Below are 20,004 nucleotides of genomic sequence, written 5' to 3'. Positions count from 1 at the left end.
GTACGATTGAGTTATTCACTAGATTAACTTGTTAAGAGATATTGAGCTACAATTTTAGAGGATATTTTGAATTAAACCATAGATGCATTAAAGTTACATTCAAGGATTATAGATATGTCCCCTTTATTTATATTATGTGTTTCTGATGATGTAGAGAGACACCATAAGATGACTTTCTGACCTTTCTTGGCACGACATAACACATACTGTACACATGTCTAACACATCATATTAACAGATCATTGCCCAACATGCTCTCCATCATAGAACATATTTACTTTTGTTATCTTGTTTTCGGATTTGCTTGCCATCAAACTAAACCTATGATAACCATACATTATTTTAGTCTTCCTCATTCTCATTTACAAAAGATAATTTTAGCTAATAAACTTAAGTTACTTTCAACTTCCTATGGGTTCGATATCCTTCTTATTCTATCACTTGCTACTACATATATAGTTGCATGTGACATCACATTTTTTCAAGAAACATTCTTCTTTAATAGTTCTTGTCATTAAAAGCATGTTAATATTCAATGGAACTTCTTGATTAATATCCTGCAAAAAAAAAGGTTCACTGTTTTATCCTTTTTAGGGGTACTATTCTATTTATTTATTATTATATTAAAAGTAGAAATTATGAAGGACTTTACAATATTATTTTTCATAATTGGTATGGAGAATATAAATTAAAATAATTTCTATAAGAAATAATAAATATTTTATGATATAATATGATAAATAACATTAATGATTCATTGGTATTGTAAAATCCATTTAATTCAGTACAAACACATGTTCGTCCTTCAATGTTACAAGTGTCGGGTCACTAGGCTAGGCATTTTTCTTTAACCAAATATCCTTGTAAATATACTGATTAGATAACCTCATCATTTTCATCTTCTCATATCATCATCTTTATCTTCATCTTCTCCCATATCTTCATCTTCATCTTAGCATATTCCTTTTGATTATGATTCCTTTTCGGCATCTCTTGTGTACATTTAATTGCATAGCTTTATGCCATAACAGAAACATTTTATTATATAGATCTTTAAAAATAAATTTAAGATTATATTTTTACCATCACCATCAAATTCTCAATAGTTACATTTTTGTTTTAATTTGAAGTAATTCCACTCTCTTTTCCAACTCTTTTTCATAGTTCCTTTTCTTCTCCTTTCATCTTTTAGCAGCAATAATCCTACATGATCCGATCATTAACATTGCATAATTTGGTTAAGTTATTGTCAACTTAAGCCACTATAAAAAATAAAAATAAAAATACTCATTAATACCTTCTTTATCGTAAATTCTTTTGCTTATTTTAATCAAAGAAATTTTGGTCGATTTTGATGTTGCCTGCACATCACAACTATAACGCAAAACATAATATAAATTGTAGAAATATAAAGCAAAATTATTGACGTCCATATGCTCAGATCTGAAATGATAGTCGATGACCAACATTGTTTCTTCACTCATTAATCTGATTGAGACAAAACAACATACATAATATTAAGTATGATAAAAGACTTTAGGTATATATTAACAAAATTATTAATAAAACAATACAAATTAATTGAAATTTGTTATTCATATAGTAGTGATTAGAGTCTAATGAAAACACAAATGGTGAGTTGAAATAACATCATAATCAATTCAATATACAAGTATATGTGTGTAGTCGTATCAGGTATATATGTGTAATATCATATATGCGAAAGAATGACAAATATATAATAAAAGGTTTCATACCGTTGAGAGATAAGTCAAAGAGAGAAACAAATCGCCTCACTTTGGTGATGCGGCACCGATCCTTGCTACTTGGGTAAATGGGAGTGTAATCACAAATTTATATGAAATTATTTGGATAAAGTGTGTGTTGGGTAGACCCATGCGTTTTGAAGCCTAAAGTGGATGGTTACGCTTGATATTTTAAAATTAACAGTAATAATAATAAATTTGCAATATTTAGGTTGTTGATATAAACTTTTTTTTCTGTATGTGAGCACTATCATAAAAATTATCCATTACATGAAGGGACAAAATTGATAAGTAATGATCTTCTTAAGACATCTCAATTGGTAGCTGCTGTATAGGGACATCGGGTGCAGGGACATAAGTTCGAACCAGCGAGATCCCACTTGCTCAACTTAAATAAAGTGGACTCGAGCCATTAGGCTACGTAACCAAAAAATGATAACTAATGTATATATTATAAAATATCTGACAAAAAAAAATTTCCTTCAAATTATTACAAGGATTTGTGCAATTTTTCTAGTTATAGTTAACAACATCATCTTAAAATCCAACTTGGTGATACAATTTAAAAGACAAATCCCACCATGCAAAACAAAAGCAACAAATTCTACCATGATTAAATCAAGGAGAAAAAGATCTTTTTCACAATTAGAGCAATTAGAGGGAATTATGTTGACTCTTTTGGCTATAATTCATGAAATCTCACAAATCCCATGATCAAAGACAACGCAAAACCCTAGTGGGATGTGACTATAAAAGGACCTCTTTGAAGAAAGGAAAGTAGTTCAACATTCTAGAGAGAAAATACATAGAGACTCGTGAAGAGAGTGAGTTGAACAAGTTGGAAACCTTCTCATTCTCATCATTCCAAGCGTATGCTACTAGTATCTAGCGTGAGAGAGGCCATCTCTTGGTGATTAACAATTGTAAGAAAAAGAAAATGTACTCTTAGTTATTTACTTTTTCATTATGTGTTTCAGAATGTTTAGCTTTGGAACCAGTGTTGATGTATGTGTTAAACTCATCGTGAGCTAAAACCTTTTATGTTGACCTATGTGAAGTTAACATGAATTAGTCATTTCAGTTAAATCATGGGTTTCTGTTGACTTGTTTTATCATGTATTATATTGTTATAAATTTTTTCTCTTAATGATCAACTTAGAAAGAGTTTCAAGCTAGTTGTTGTAAGATATCCAACAATAAGTGGATTTCATACTAAAATTTTCTTGAAAATAGTATGATAGAGTTATTCACTATATTAGCTTGTTTTGAGATATTAAGCTACAATCATAGAGGATATTCATAAGAAAACCATACATGCATTAAAGTTGCATTCAAGGATTAAAGATTTGTCCCCTTGAGTTATTATATATGTTTATGATTGTGTAGAGATACACCACAAGATAACTTCCTGACCTTTCTTGGCACGACATAACACATAATGTACACATGTCTAACACATCATATTAACAGATCATTGCCCAACATTCTCTCCATCATTGAGCATATTTACTCTTGTTAACTTGTTCTTGACTTTGCTTACCATCAAACTGAACCTGCGATAACCATACATTATTTTAGTATTCCTCATTCTCATTTACAAAAGGTAGTTTTAGCAAATAAACTTAAGTTACTTTCCACTTCCTATGGGTTTGATATCCTTACTATTTTATCACTTGCTACTTTAAACATACATGTTAATAGTTTTCATCATCAAAAGTGTGCTTCTTTAATAGTTCCACGGTTTCACACGTTTTCAAGAAACACGCTTCTTTAATAGTTTTCATCATCAAAAGCATGTTAATCTTAAATGGAACTTCTTGATTAATAACCTGGAAAAAAAGTTCCACGGTTTTATCCTTTTCAGAGGCACTAATATATTTACTTATTATTATATTAAAAGTAGAAACATGGAGGAATTTACAATATTATCTTTCATTAATGGTATAGAGAATATAAATGAAATTAAGAAATAATAAGAAATCTTTTATTATATAATATGATAATTAACATTAATTATTCATTGGTATTGTAAAATACATTCAACTCAGTACAAATACATGTTAATCACTTCAATGTTACAAGAGCTAGGTAAATGGGATATGCATTTTTCTTTCATCAAACATCCTTGGAAATATACTTATTACATAACTTGCATCATCTTCATCTTCTCATATCATCATCTTTATCTTGATCTTCATCTTAGCATATTCTTTTTTATCATGATTCCTTTTCGACATATCATGTGTACATTTAATTGCATCCCTTTATAGACATAACATAAACATTTTATTATTTAGATATTTAAAAATGAATTTAAGATTATATTTTTACCATCGCCGTGAAATGCTCAACAGTTACATTATCTGTTTTAATTTGAAATAATTCAACTCTCTTTTTGCAACTCTTTTTCATAATTCCTTTTCTTCTCCTTTCATCTTTTAGTAGCAATAATCCTACTTGATCCAATCATTAGAATTGCATAATTTATGTTAAGTTGTTCTTAAATTAAATTGCAATTGAAACAAAAAAGGATAAAACAATCAAATTTTCATGCAGGCAAAATTACAAACTTGATCTAAAATCATTGTAAAATATGTTAACATAAACATGTATATTACCTTCATATTTATTTGATGATAGTTTCATTTCTGAATCTAACAAAAAATGGGATAAGTCAATTCAATATGCAAGTATATATGTGTAATCATATCAAGTATATATGTGTATTCATATCATATATGCGAAAGAATGATAAATATATAATAAAAGGTTCCATACCGTTGAGAGATAAGTCAAACAGAGAAACAAAACGCCTCATTTTGGTGATGCAGCGTCGATCCTTGCTACTAGGGCAAATGGGAACGCAATCACATATTTATTTGAAATTATTTGGACAAAGTGTGTGGTGGGTAGGCCCAATGTGTTTTGAAGGCTAAAGTGGATGGTTACGTTTGATATTTTTAAAATTAACAATAATTATATTAAATATGTAATCTATATTATATTAGTTTTATTTTTAAATGTAATATTTTGGTTGTTGATATAAACTTTTTTTTCTGTATGTGAGGAATATCATAAAAATTATCCATTACATGAAGGGACAAAATCGATAAGTAATGGTCCTCTTAAGACATCCCAGTTGGTAGTTGTTGTATAGTGACATCGGGGGCAGGGAAACAAGTTCGAACCTGCGAGAGCTCACTTGTTCAACTTAAATAAAGTGGACTCAAGCCATTAGGCTACGTAACCAAAAAAATGGTAAGTAATGTATATATTACAAAATATATGGAATAAAAATATTTTACTTCAAATTATTGCAAGGATTTATTCAATTTCTCTAGTTATACGTAACACCCTCATCTTACAATCTGACTCGGTGATACAATTTAAAAGACAAAGGATAGATTCAACCACAAGCACCTAATTCCCTTCGCCACAAGCCTATCACATTACACCTTTCCCCCCACATTCTAATCATACCTAATTTTGCAATGGTACAAAATAGAAGAATTAGAGGGAATTAATGGTATTCTTTTGGCTAGAATTCATGAAATCTCACAAAGCCCATGATCCAAGACAACGCAAAACCGTAGTGGGATGTGACTATAAAAGGACCTAATTGAAGAAAGGAATGTAGTTCAACATTCTAGAGAGAAAATGCATAGAGATCAATCAAGAGGGTGAGCTAAACAAGGTGGAGACCTTCTCATTCTCATCATTCCAAGTGTATGCTACAAGTATCTGGCGTGACAGAAGCCGTCTCTTGCTGATTAACAATTGCAAGAAAATTAAACTGCACTCTTAGGTATTCACTTTTTCATTATGTGATTCGGAATGTTTAAGATTGGAACCAGTGTTGCTGTACTTACTAAACTCATCGTGAGCTAAAACATTTTATGTTGACCTGTGTAAAGTTTACATGAATTAGTCATTTCAGTTAAATTATTTGTTGTCAATGACCCATTTTATCAGGTGTTAAACTGTTATAAGTTTTTTCTCTGAATGATCAACTTAGTAAGAGTTGCAAGCTTATTGATGTAAGATATCCGACAAAAAGTGGATTTCATACTAAAATTTATTGAAAATAGTACGAAAGAGTTATTCACTAGATTAGCTTGTTTAGAGATATTAAGATACAATCATAGAGGATATTCATGTTAAAACCATACAAGCATTAAAGTTGCATTCAAGGATTAAAGATTTGTCCCCTTGAGTTATTATATATGTTTATGATTGTGTAGAGATACACCACAAGATAACTTCCTGACCATTCAAGTTAGTTAAATTTGTAGATTTATTTTTATGTTATCTAAATTGATTTGGTTTTTGACGTTTAGTTTAATGTGATTTATTTGTAATAGGAGAAAAGGCTAAAAGGAAAGACACATGCATCAAAGAATATCCACCCTCATATTTTGTCTCGTGGTGGTTATGAAAAACTTAGGGCCACCGTAATGGAAGAGAGGAGGAAAAAAGTGATTGAAGAGGCCAAAGGTGATGAAAGTTTGATGGTTGACCCTCCCGAACTAAAGCGATATGAGGCATGGTTGATGGCTCGACAGAAGCCATCGGGAAATTTTACATCTGAGGCAACAAACTTAGTAGCATCTAAGATTGTAAGTAATAAAAGATTTATTGATAAATTTAAATTTCATTCATAACTTAGTAATCATTTTACATCATTTTTATATGTATCTAAATGTTTTAGGGAGAGTTAGTGGAAAAAAATACACAAGGTACTATTGTCTTTGAAGGGCGTGACGATATCTTGACTGTTGCCCTTGGAATAAATGAACACCCTGGTCGGATCCGCACTGCTCCTAGGGGTGTGGGCTTTAAGAAATTCTATGGAAAAAGTTCACGCTCCACCTTAGGAGGTGTCTCTCAAGATGACCTTCTAGCCCACCTTCAAGCCTTGGAGCAAAAAATGAATATAGATTTCCAACATAAATTACAAAAACATCTCCAACAACAAAGAACAGAGCTCCAACAACAAATGCAAAAAGAGATGCAAGAGGAGAGAGCTCAAATCCAACAAGGAATGAAACTCCTACAACAGATGCAATTGGAGCTCCGCTCCGAGAGGCCTAAAGAGATGTTTATAAAAGAGGTATGCGTAACTGGATACAATTAATCTACTAAAAATTAGAAAAAAATTAATTTAATTAATGTTCACTTGATACAGCATGTAGAATCTGTGGGTACGAGCACTAACGGAAGTTGCTCAAAGGTTATGACTACTGAAGATTTAACTAAAAAAATGGATGCTTCTGAAGATTACCTCAAAAAGATTAACAATCTCAAGGAAAATTCATTCTCTCTAGATTTGGATCATGAAACAAGTGAACTCTCAGTTTTTATTGATAGGGTGGATCTTAATGAATTAACTTCCGGTATTAAATGGCTATCCACATCTATCTTGTCTTTATGGTGCACGTAAGTATCATATTCTATTGTTAGTTATTTTTTTTATGTATCAAATATAATTAATATTTGTTTCAAAAATTTAGATATCTACATCGCATGTGTATCTCCAAGAATTTCAACAAACTATTTGGGTTTCTCGATCCAAATAGGATACTAGTTCACACAAAACCGGCCGAAGTTATTCAAACATACATACAAAATAAGTTGGATGGAGAGCCAAAAAAATGTTATTTAGGACCATTGCTAAATAGGTAAGTACATGTTTCCTTCAAGGTTTTATCGTTTTTCATATGTTATTTTGTAATATTTAAATTTTATTGATTCTAACACTTTTTTTTTGTAAATTTACAGCAATCACTGGCAATTGTTTGTCATTTGTCCTGAAGATAATATTATTTTTTGGTTTTGTTCATTAAACAGATCTCCTAAGAAAAATATTAAGGTCATATTGGAGGGGTAAGAAGCCTAAATAGAGAGATATCATTTATACTAAATTTTTGTACACATAGTCTTTATATTTATAACTTACTTCGTTGACAACTCTTTTATCAGAGCTCTAGAAGGTTATCATTTATTAAGAGGTATTAAGAAGAAGAAGCCTAATTGGAAGAATATTATGGTAAGATTTGTTTTACTATATTGTCGTTTCTTGGAATACTGGTGTGTTGGCTTGATTTTTTAGTTCTTGAAAGATACCATTTATAAAGAGGTATTAAATGCCCATATATCTTGATTATTTATATTATTATAAATGAGATAAAGAAAAAGAAAATTCCGATTTTATAATTGCAAGTGATATATTTGTAAGTTATCATTATAAACATGTAGTATATTTATTACTGAATTGCACTTATGGTGATAAAATTATAGTTGTACATGCTCTGAACCAACTAAAATTGTATGTGTTTCTATGTCGAGTGAAGAAAGTTAGTGTTGGTACAAATTTTGTGAAAAAGGAAAAAAGTTTGTGATGTTGTTATTTTTGGTGGCTTTAATGTAACTAGGAGTTTATATGCAGGGGCATCAACAAGATAACGGATGGGCATGTGGATATTATGTCATGAAAAATATGTTTGACATTATTGATGCTTGTATTGTTGAAAGATTCAATGAGGTATTTTATATTACATATATTTAATGAAAAACATGTAAATTATTGTTTTAACATGTAGTTGTTTAATTTATTATATGTTTGAACTTGCAGATATTCACAGACACCTCATCATATGAAAAAGAGTCAATTGATCACATCCGACAACTTTGGGCTCAATTCTTTTTGCAAAAGGTTGAAGAGCAAGAGAACCAGGAAAAGAAAGATTTAATGACAAAACAGAAGCGATTAAAAAAAACTTATATATAGATATATTTTTGTTCCATGAATGATTTATTGGTACAAGTTACATGAACAAAGTGGTTGAATTTTTTTCTTACATGAATACAATTTTTGTTGATGTATGACTTGGTGCAAGATTCTAAAGATTAGAGAAATGTTTGTTTTGGTTATTTTTGTTTTTTATTGAATATCCAGGAATATATAAAAATATTTGGTTTAATGAAATTTCAAATAAAATATTTTTAAAAAAATTGAGATATTTTACACCCTTCATACACAAAATAGGGTGTAAATGTGTTAAAATTAAATGTAATTATAAGATATTTTACATTTGATATATCAAAAATAGGGTGTAAATATTTGTCATTTTACACCCGTTTGAATTATAATAGGGTGTAAATTCGTTTAACTTCAATGTATGTAGGTGACAATTTACACCCGTTTTATATTAAATAGGGTGTAAATGTCTTAAAATTTAATGTATATATCTACCAATTACACCCTTTTTTTAAATCTAAAATAGGGTGTAATATATTCTCTTTTTACACCCGTTTTAAAACGGGTGTAAATTCTTCATACATATCTCACCCTTTGAATTTACACCCTATCATAACGGGTGTAATATGTATAAAAAACGGGTGTAAAATCTTCTTTCTGCACTAGTGAGTGGTAGATCTATTGTCCAAATTATGAAGATGATTCTGATTTTGACAATACTGTGTTATGATAGTAACTTTCTATTTTATGATCTAACCTTATTATTTCTTGATTTGTTTCTTAATTTTCACATTTTCTCCATCGATACCTTTTTATGGTTTGATGAGCATTCTTATTTATTTCTTTGTTTCTCTAAAAAAAATTGTGTTTAAATATTTTGCAGAACAAATGAGAAAGGAAGAAAACAATAAGAAAAATATGAAATGTCATGTGAAGGGTCAAATGTGTGCTTCCAGTTTTGAGCTACCGCAAGTCAAATCAAGCTTTGAATTGGCAAGGAATTTCAATATCAAACTGGAGGAAAGAAATATCAAACATGGAAAATCACGTGATGACCGGATGACCAAACTGTTTCTGACTTAGGCTATTTCCTTGGAACTATAGCGATGACCAAACTGTTTCTGACTTAGGCTATTTCCTTGGAACTATAGCGAAGAATGCAGATTTTTGTCCATTGATCTATACAAATTTCAAAGAATTGCTTAAAGATGAAGCAGATCCTAAGTGTCATAATGATCGTATTTGGAAATATATTAATGTATGAAAAGTAAAATTTCATATTTTTTAAATGATCAAATATTTATCTATAATTGATGACAAATATTGTTTTATTTTTGCAGACGAAGTTCAACATTCCTGAGAGAGGAAAAAAAGCAGTATTTTCTCGAATAAATGATGCTTGGAGACGGCACAAATACTCTATCAAGAGAGATCATTTCCTAAAGTACTCTAGTATGAAGGAAAGATTAAAGAACCGTCCAAAAAGTATATCTGAATATCATTTCAAGAAATTATTAGTGTATTGGAAAGATAATCATGTTCAGGTAAGTTATTTATTTTGCATTCAATATAGTAAGAAAAATGTTCAATTAAAATATTAGAATGGAAAAACAAAAGGGGTAAATCAAAGATGCACCATAGTTATACAATATCATAACATATCAATTTTCATCTTTTGGTTGGTTGGTTGCTCCATTATTTTCTTCTTTTTAAGCAAAATGATTTGAAAATCATACACTATCTATAATTAACATTGATGTGTTGATTAATATCTATGTGTGTGTATATACTTGTTGGATAAAGTTTTGCTTCATTTCAACTAATATGGAATAAGATGCATGGCTTTTTCTTATGTGCATAGTTTCGAACAGTATGAAACACAGTTAAATTTCTTTGCATATTTAACATATTTTCTAGTTAGACAATTTCTAATTATGTTTAGTAGTAAAGACAATATAGACATAATGAAACACAATTGCAGCCCCATATTAGCATAATTTCTGCTTAGACATTATTGTGCACATTTTCATACTATCTTTATTAAATACTTACTACTCAATGAACTAATTCAATTTCTTTGCATGTAACATTGATTCTAGTCAGTGAACTATTTTATGTATTGTAGGATATTAGTAAAAAGAATGCAGGTAATAGGAGCAAGCAAAAGTTTATGCATCGTGTAGGACCAACAAATTTTGCTAGAATCCGTGCAAAATTGGTATGATATTTGTGTGTGATTATCAATAGAATAAATTGTTTTTTCAATCTCTTATTAAGTAGTATTTTTTTTAATATATGAATAATCATGTAGTGAGCAAAAAAGGATGGAGAAGAAGTCACTCAAGCTGAAATGTTTATTGAAACTCGAAAAAATCGCAAGGGAAAACAAGTGGATGGGGAAACCCAATTTGCTATTGTAAGTTAAATTATAATATTCATTATAAATACACATGTGGTTTTTAATTTTGTTCAAAACTAATAATTTAAAATATTAGGATAAACTTCAAGAATCTATTGAAAACTCAGTTGAAGCTGGAACACAGGCATTTCAATAATTGTTTGGAATTGAAAAGCCCGGTAGAGTGAGATGTTATGGAAGAACTGTCACACCATCATTGTTGAAAAAAAATGAAGAAAATTCTTTAATGAAAATGCAATATGATGGTAAGATTTCTGACATGGCGCAAAAGATGGGAGCAATGGAGGCACTTTTAAAAAGCATGTATATGCAACAAAATCTACATTTAAGTGAAGAGGAAGTAGATGATAAGATGAGAGAAGCTTTGCACAATGATAATATTCCAACACCACGCTCATCGACATCAACATATGCTCCTACTCATCAAAAGGTACTATACTTGACATTAATAAAAATCAACATTTATTTTATTAAGTGTTGAGTTGTTATTTTATAGTTGTTTGATTTTTTAAATATGCGGTGTTAGTTTTATAAGTTACTCATTAAGTTAGTATATATTTATGCTAGCTAGGTTGAACATTGAGAACATATGTTACCATGCACATTTTCATTATGTTTTTTAAAAATTATCATTGTATATTGGTTTAGATGGTAAGATTCATGTATAAATTTCATAGATTCGAGTTTGAATTCTAAGCGTGCAAACTTCGTTAGTGAGTAATATATAACTATCAATTGTTTGAATTGAATCATTATTGCATGGATGTTGAGTCATTTGAAGCCTTGCATATGCCGCTTTGATTATTGTAACTTTGTTTTTGAATAATATATAAAATAAATTCTTCATATTTATAGGTTAGAAACAAAGATGATCCTCAAGATGATGAACAAGATGATGATCTTCAATATGATCAAGATGATGATGATCTTCAATATGATCAAGATGATAATGATCTTCAATATGATAATATTCAAGATGATGATTCTCATGAACCTCAACACAATGAATATGATAAAGACCGCCATTGATTTAAATATTGACGATTATGTTTTGTTTTATGGAGTTACATAAGCCAACTAGCTATAACTTATATTGCTTGGATTTATTTTGAAAATATTTGTATTTTTTGCATTTCAAAGAGTTGATTACACTTCATCTTATTAATACTTCATATTTATATATGTTTTCAATTTATAAATGTGCTTCTTCTAATAATATTGAAAAATAATCTATTAGAATAATGTAAAGGTATATGATCACAAATGTATCACCATATAAATGAAAAGAAAAATTCTATACTAGTTATATCTTTCAAAGTCTAAAGTGCACAACAGGGAAATTCTATACTAATTATATCTTTCAAAATCTAACGTTATATATAAATGTGATTTGTTTTTCAATCTATAGACAACGCTTTTGTAACAACCCGTATAATATATATCTAGAATAATATCATACAAGTGTTAAATCTTAGTACTGTCACAACATAAGTGCCTAATGGCATCAATATATATACATGTCCAAACTAAAACATCAATGGAACATGTTATACAATAATGCCTAAACAATAAAAATCTAAGAACTATGTACAATATCTTCATTGCACACAACTCCACAGCGGAAGATTATGCTAAACAGCAACCCTTGAAACATCCATAACAGTTTCTCTTAGATCCAACCTGTAAAGAATACCTGAAAAATAACAACAATAATGGGATGAGATAATAATCTCAGTGAGTTCTCCTATCCTATGGGTCCACTCGGCTGTACAGGATATTCTAATCGATATTCAACTCATATCCAACTCAAGTCAACAAGGGAACGAAGACTTGAGCGATGGGGAAACTATCTCGCAATTGTATGGCAACATGCATCTGAGTTCTCATAACTCAACCACGATCATTATTCAGATTCACGCAACATCGATCCCCAACCGGACCTACGTCTAGGCCAAGGCTTGGTTCACGCATGTCCGTATGATTCGACTTTCGCGGTGGATATCCGGTTCCCCTATGGGACTTAAACCCACTATTGAGAACCATCACTCGTATGGGACTTTACCCACTTTGAGTCTCTTTCACGTATGGGCCTTATCCCACTTTGGTGTCCATCTTTCCCCTATGTCCGCCATGGTTGGGGCTCAAACCCAATTGAGGCTCGAATCATTGGTCCCACATCCCAATGCTTACACGTCTAAGCATACCAATAGAGATGTGTACCACCACAGAAAAACACACATTCTGAATACATGATCGGTTCCATAATCATCGGTTCCACGAACCATAACAAATTCATCAATCATAGGTGACTTCATTCACCATAATACACAAATAATAATAGGGCATGTTCCATACAATGCGTCTCATTCTCAATCATGGTAACAATTCATCCACGACCTCACACAAGCGTCGTACGAATGAATACCGCGTTCTCATACATGTATCTCACATGTTCCATAACCTAGACTATCTTTCTAAGTTATTAATCAAATTATTCTTCTAGGTTTCCTCACTCATCTTTGTAAGGTTTTTAATCATGTTATTTCACCTTCCACATAACAACAATATTTAATTTTCATCATGATAAAATTCATGGCATTTATAAATCACATACTATTTTATAACATGGAACAATAATAATGGTCCTTTACGTTATCTTTAGTCATGTTATTTCACAATCAAACATATCAACCATGTTTAACACCCATCATAAATATAATTCATTTAATTTGTAAGACACATAATATACTATAATATGATATCATAATAATAGCCTTTTTCATTATCTTACTAATGCATCCGTCCGCATCCAAAACGGAGCTATAATGCTCAATTAATTCATTAATCTATCTTAATCAAGATTTAGATTAATATTTATTCATTGCATAAGTATTCAACAACAACCTCTCTAGCCTAGTGGTAAGGCTTGTATAGTTTAAAGGAGGTCCTGGGTTTGAACCCCACTGGTGACAAATTCTGCACAGACAGAAATTAAATTCTAATTCTGTGTTAGCTAAACCTATCTAAGAACTCACCTAGTAGGAGAAGAGGAAGAAGAGATGTCATCTTCCAGCACCAATTGACCAATTATTAATGTTAACAAAAATGTCCTCTCTTATAATTATTAATATTGGTCCGTCTCTTTATTAATAATTAATCCCTTCAGAGTTCACTGGTTACTCTATTGGTCCCAATTGACAACATTTAGAGCACATAGGAGCTCCAATTGTTCTAACAAAAGATATAGTACACAGGTACTCAATTGGTCTCAATTGACAACTAATTGAGCATTTAAGGGAATATGGGATATTACATTCTCCCCCCCTTAAATTGAAATTCGCCCCCGAATTTCCTTCGCTCAACAAACAAACAAACCTTGAATCAACATCTTAGACCAACACTTGACCTCTCTTCAATTCCAAGTCTCTAACATACTTATTCTTCTAACTTATCTTTGCTGACAAATTTTACTTCTTCCCTGAACTTTCAAAACTTCTTGATTTCAGTCACAATCTCATTCTGATGTTGGATTAACAATTAAATTTGCTCTCACTTAATTCCTCTTATATACCGCTCAACCTCAGTGGGTCACTTTCTTCCCGGAAACCACGACTTCCCTTCCTTGTACTAAGTTACACAAAACATAATTACAACATCTTATCTGGACTTTGTTAATTAATACTCATTAATTCTTCATAAGAAAATTTATTGATTCCTTAACCACACACAATATTGACTACTCTGCTCTTGTTATTCCTTCAACAAATGCAACAACTTTGTAATCCATTTATTGATAATCTCATAAACTTCACTGGATCTAATAATGTATGCTACAAGCCCGTACTCCTACTGCTTCCCTTCTCTTGTACTACCCCAATCCCCAATGAGATAGAACCATTAGCACGAGATTCTTATGAGTAACTATCCCCCTGATCCCCATCGACTTGATTGATCTCTTTCATCCATCACCTTCCATTGTGATACTCTGATTCCAATAGTGGAACACTTGGGATTCCTAGGCACTACTGTTTAGCTAACAATCTTCAAAGAAACACACTTACCCTCAGAGTGCCTACTGTCCAAAATGGTACTAGAACCTTACCGACTTCCATTAGTAGAATAACTTCTTTGATGACTCATAAAAGTGTAGAATAAGACCAGCACTCTTCAGAAGATAGGTATCCAGGGGTTACATTACTACAACCATAAAACATAAAACATCCAAATTCATCATGTGTTCGATGTAGCTAAACTAAATTAGTTTGACAACATCCGGTTCTGGTTACTATATTCCATATCAAATCCTCTTATAGGGTTTTGATTCACTCAAGATTTCTCCCGACACATAATATCGGCCAATAACAAAGTAACACCGTCAAGGAACTTTAAATTATCAACAAAACACCACTTCTAAGGAACTTAAGCAATCTAGAACATAAATATGAGTGTCCATACATCTCGTAGAGTCACACAAAATATTCCATACACATCTAGAGATAACATTTCACTTGTATCCAAAATCATTCATCTCAATCGTCTTGTCCCGTCTTCTATGATCTTAGCTCATGCTCTTACTAACATACCATCCGAGTTACATGTTTAACTTTAGGAATAACTGATTCTCGTTCCTCCTGGGAAGTATAACTCATGAATCCTCCAATAGGGTAGAGTATCATCGTACACATCCATTACCACTATCAGGGAGTCTACATCTATTGCTATGAATCCAGATGAATTAATCAATTTCATACCATGACCAACCACTTCACACCTTATCAATTTATACCACATACCTAGCTAATTTCTTCCAGATCACCACTTAGTAGGTCTCTTCCAAATCTGTTTCTTATAGTTATTCATAATCATAATAGTGGTACTTCCCAGACTTACTTAAACTGATCATGGTTTATCAGGTTGGTTTCCCCCCACACATCTGACTTCCATGAACTCTCTACAGATGACCAACTATGCACTACACCTTCGGAAATCCCAATTTCAAAACTACCAATCTGACTTGTGGTGACTTGTAATTCCATCCTCAATTTGTACATCCACAACGGTACACTTATGACATTTAAGATATCCTTAGCTCCAACACTGTGTGAATGTTTATACTCCGTGACCAACCAACCAACCAAACACTTCTCAAGAAGATAAATTATAACCAGACTTCCAATAAGCCACTACTACTCTTACAATTCAAATAAAATGCACTTAAGATGAACCTTGTCATTGCCACACAATTATGACTAGAATTTTCTTCTAAACCAATACCTACTACACACTGCATTATACCGGGGTTACTTGTCTCTATAACTTCCCATGAATAATCCTCATTGCCTCCCAATAAACTCTTGCAACATAAAATATTCCACATTCTACACTTATTCCACATGCTCCAGCTTAGCTTATCTTTTGTTGGCTATCATCAACTAAACTTCTTAGAATACAAGACTCACTGCTCAACAAAATGTATGTTACTTACATCCATCTCAAGACAAGGAATCCACTACACTTACTTGTGACCATAATGCTGCTATCACATACTTCTCTTAATACCAAGGTTTAACTTCCTCTATTCCCCTACATACTCTAGAAATCCTCGATGTGAACAATCATCAACTACACGCCCATAACTTTGTCTTAATGAATCTTAATGGTCCCATTGCGCCTTTATCTAAAATGTTCCTCATTACAACGGTCATATTGCAACATCCTCACTACTTCCACACTCGGTGTTCACTTGTCTTCCCATGGTAATTCTCCCAGTTCCAATTACAAAAACCATTCTACTAGAAGTCCTTAAATCCAACTTAATTTCTCTTGTCCTCAACCAGTTCTCATACAACCAAAACCCACTAGAGCTTCCATTACTATATAATGTGCGCTATCTGCCTCCAACACAAACTCTTATAATTGATCTTTAGGTAACTCATCATTCCATAATGGTCTCTTACTAACACTGAACCGCTGACGAGCTATCTCAAATCCGATTTCCCTTCTAAAACTGAACATACTTGGTTTATCTTCTAACCTCCATTTGGTCCACACATGTTTCACTTGGAATAGGCAACCATGTCCTCGAGTCTCTTCTTAGACTTCACCACTACCTTAGGCCCCCAACAAAACTGAACGTCCTTATCTCTCAAGTCTTAACTACTTGCAAGGTACCATTCCAAATATATATATTCCATTAAGTACTCTTGTTCTTCCAAAATATTTTAGTGGCCTTAGAAACTGAAACACTGATACACTACCTCACTTCCAAACCTTATGACATATGCGTAACATAACCATCCTTTCTACTTTACCATACGGAATTATTCACAATACTATTCCATATTAGTGAGTATATCTTACTCCACTAACAAATTCACTCATTCCTCAAAATTCTGACAATTCATCCAATAGAGATCCTCAACTTCTTAACTCTGTTAACACCGCAGAGTCGCTTGGATGATACACTACTCTTCAATTCCATAATACCCAAATCACAATGCCTCTGAAACTTCAACTGGCCATCTAGTTCTCCTTACTTTCTAACTCTTGGCTTGAGCCTATTCTCAAAGAACAAGTTCAACCCACACTTCGGAGTCCTCGTGGTCGCTCAACCATGATCCTACCTACCATGCACATAGCATTAGGTTGATCAGGCCCAATACTATATACAGTGATATTAAGAATCATGTTGGCTAAACACACATATGAGGCAGGAATAGATTTACTTATGATGTTTCAAGGCTAGGTCGAGAATCGACCTGCTCTGATACCAACTGTAACAACCCGTATAATATATATCTAGAATAATATCATACAAGTGTTAAATCTTGGTACTGTCACAACATAAGTGCCTAATGGCATCAATATATATACATGTCCAAACTAAAACATCAATGGAACATGTTATACAATAATGCCTAAACAATACAAATCTAAGAACTATGTACAATATCTTCATTGCACACAACTCCACAGCGGAAGATTATGCTAAACAGCAACCCTTGAAACATCCATAACAGTTTCTCTTAGATCCAACCTGTAAAGAATACCTGAAAAATAACAACAATAATGGGATGAGATAATAATCTCAGTGAGTTCTCCTATCTTATGGGTCCACTCGGCTCTACAGGATATTCTAATCGATATTCAACTCATATCCAACTCAAGTCAACAAGGGAACGAAGACTTGAGCGATGGGGAAACTATCTCGCAACTGTATGGCAACATGCATCTGAGTTCTCATAACTCAACCACGATCATTATTCAGATTCACGCAACATCGATCCCCAACCGGACCTACGTCTAGGCCAAGGCTTGGTTCACGCATGTCCGTATGATTCGACTTTCGCGGTGGATATCCGGTTCCCCTATGGGACTTAAACCCACTATTGAGAACCATCACTCGTATGGGACTTTACCCACTTTGAGTCTCTTTCACCGTATGGGCCTTATCCCACTTTGGTGTCCACCTTTCCCCCATGTCCGCCATGGTTGGGGCTCAAACCCAATTGAGGCTCGAATCATTGGTCCCACATCCCAATGCTTACACGTCTAAGCATACCAATAGAGATGTGTACCACCACAGAAAAAAACACATTCTGAATACATGATCGGTTCCATAATCATCGGTTCCACGAACCATAACAAATTCATCAATCATAGGTGACTTCATTCACCATAATACACAAATAATAATAGGGCATGTTCCATACAATGCGTCTCATTCTCAATCATGGTAACAATTCATCCACGACCTCACATAAGCGTCGTACGAATGAATACCGCATTCTCATACATGTATCTCACATGTTCCATAACCTAGATTATCTTTGTAAGTTATTAATCAAATTATTCTTCTAGGTTTCCTCACTCATCTTTGTAAGGTTTTTAATCATGTTATTTCACCTTCCACATAACAACAATATTTAATTTTCATCATGATAAAATTCATGGCATTTATAAATCACATACTATTTTATAACATGGAACAATAATAATGGTCCTTTACGTTATCTTTAGTCATGTTATTTCGCAATCAAACATATCAACCATGTTTAACACCCATCAGAAATATAATTCATTTAATTTTTAAGACACACAATATACTATAATATGATATCATAATAATAGCCTTTTTCATTATCTTACTAATGCATCCGTCCGCATCCAAAACGGAGCTATAATGCTCAATTAATTCATTAATCTATCTTAATCAAGATTTTGATTAATATTTATTCATTGCATAAGTATTCAACAACAACCTCTCTAGCCTAGTGGTATGGCTTGTACAATTTAAAGGAGGTCTTGGGTTTGAACCCCACTGGTGACAAATTCTGTTTCTATAACCTAAACTGTTGATGATGAAGATGAGATGATGACCAATTATTAATGTTAACAAAAATGTCCTCTCTTATAATTATTAATATTGGTCCGTCTCTTTATTAATAATTAATCCCTTCAGAGTTCACTGGTTACTCTATTGGTCCCAATTGACAACTAATTGAGCATTTTCCGATACTATGTCACAAATTTTCACGTCGACATAGATACTATGTAAACAATATTTTATTTGTAATTTTTATGGATTAAAACATTATATAATATAATTTAGGTTCAAAAAAAAGTTGATAGACAAAAAAAGAAGAAGAAGTAATTATTAATACATGAAAAAGAAAATAGGGAAATGATTTGTAGAATATAAATAATAGTAATGAAGGAACTCGATAACAATTCAACAAAGTAGTCATCACCTACTTCTTTCGATCCGCTTTCCCCCTAAGAATGTTTAAGAATTCCTTATGCCTATTTGTCATCATATCAAAAAAGGTTCACCATTTGTCATATATTCAAAATGAGTATGACACTTTCACGAAGTTTGAGATTTTCTACGATTTTGAAAGCTTGTGAAGCTTATTTCCTAAACCGTTAACCGGTTAACCACTCACGAAATTGCCCAGAAAGTGAATTTTGCTACGCGTTAACCGGTTACCTTATATAACCTCTTTCCTTAAATAACTCCACTTCTTTTCCTTAAATAACTCCTCTTTTATTTTCCCTTCCAT

The 20,004-nt window shown here is 32.1% G+C and overlaps 1 protein-coding gene across 1 annotated transcript; it reads left to right on the top strand.

Moving 5' to 3' along the window:
• The first annotated feature begins 6,115 nt into the window (after positions 1-6,115).
• LOC127123762 (uncharacterized) lies at positions 6,116-8,646 on the top strand. Its single transcript, XM_051053961.1, has 8 exons — positions 6,116-6,382; positions 6,475-6,876; positions 6,952-7,202; positions 7,277-7,444; positions 7,545-7,649; positions 7,746-7,812; positions 8,212-8,307; positions 8,398-8,646. The coding sequence occupies exons 1-8, from the start codon at positions 6,221-6,223 to the stop codon at positions 8,551-8,553; spliced, it is 1,407 nt and encodes a 468-aa protein (XP_050909918.1). The 5' UTR covers positions 6,116-6,220; the 3' UTR covers positions 8,554-8,646.
• The last annotated feature ends 11,358 nt before the right edge of the window (positions 8,647-20,004 follow it).

Source organism: Lathyrus oleraceus, chromosome 1 (assembly GCF_024323335.1).
Source record: "Lathyrus oleraceus cultivar Zhongwan6 chromosome 1, CAAS_Psat_ZW6_1.0, whole genome shotgun sequence".
NCBI lineage: Eukaryota > Viridiplantae > Streptophyta > Magnoliopsida > Fabales > Fabaceae > Lathyrus > Lathyrus oleraceus.
Note: the sequence above shows the minus strand (reverse complement) of the source record. Positions and strands in the feature narration are given on the sequence as shown.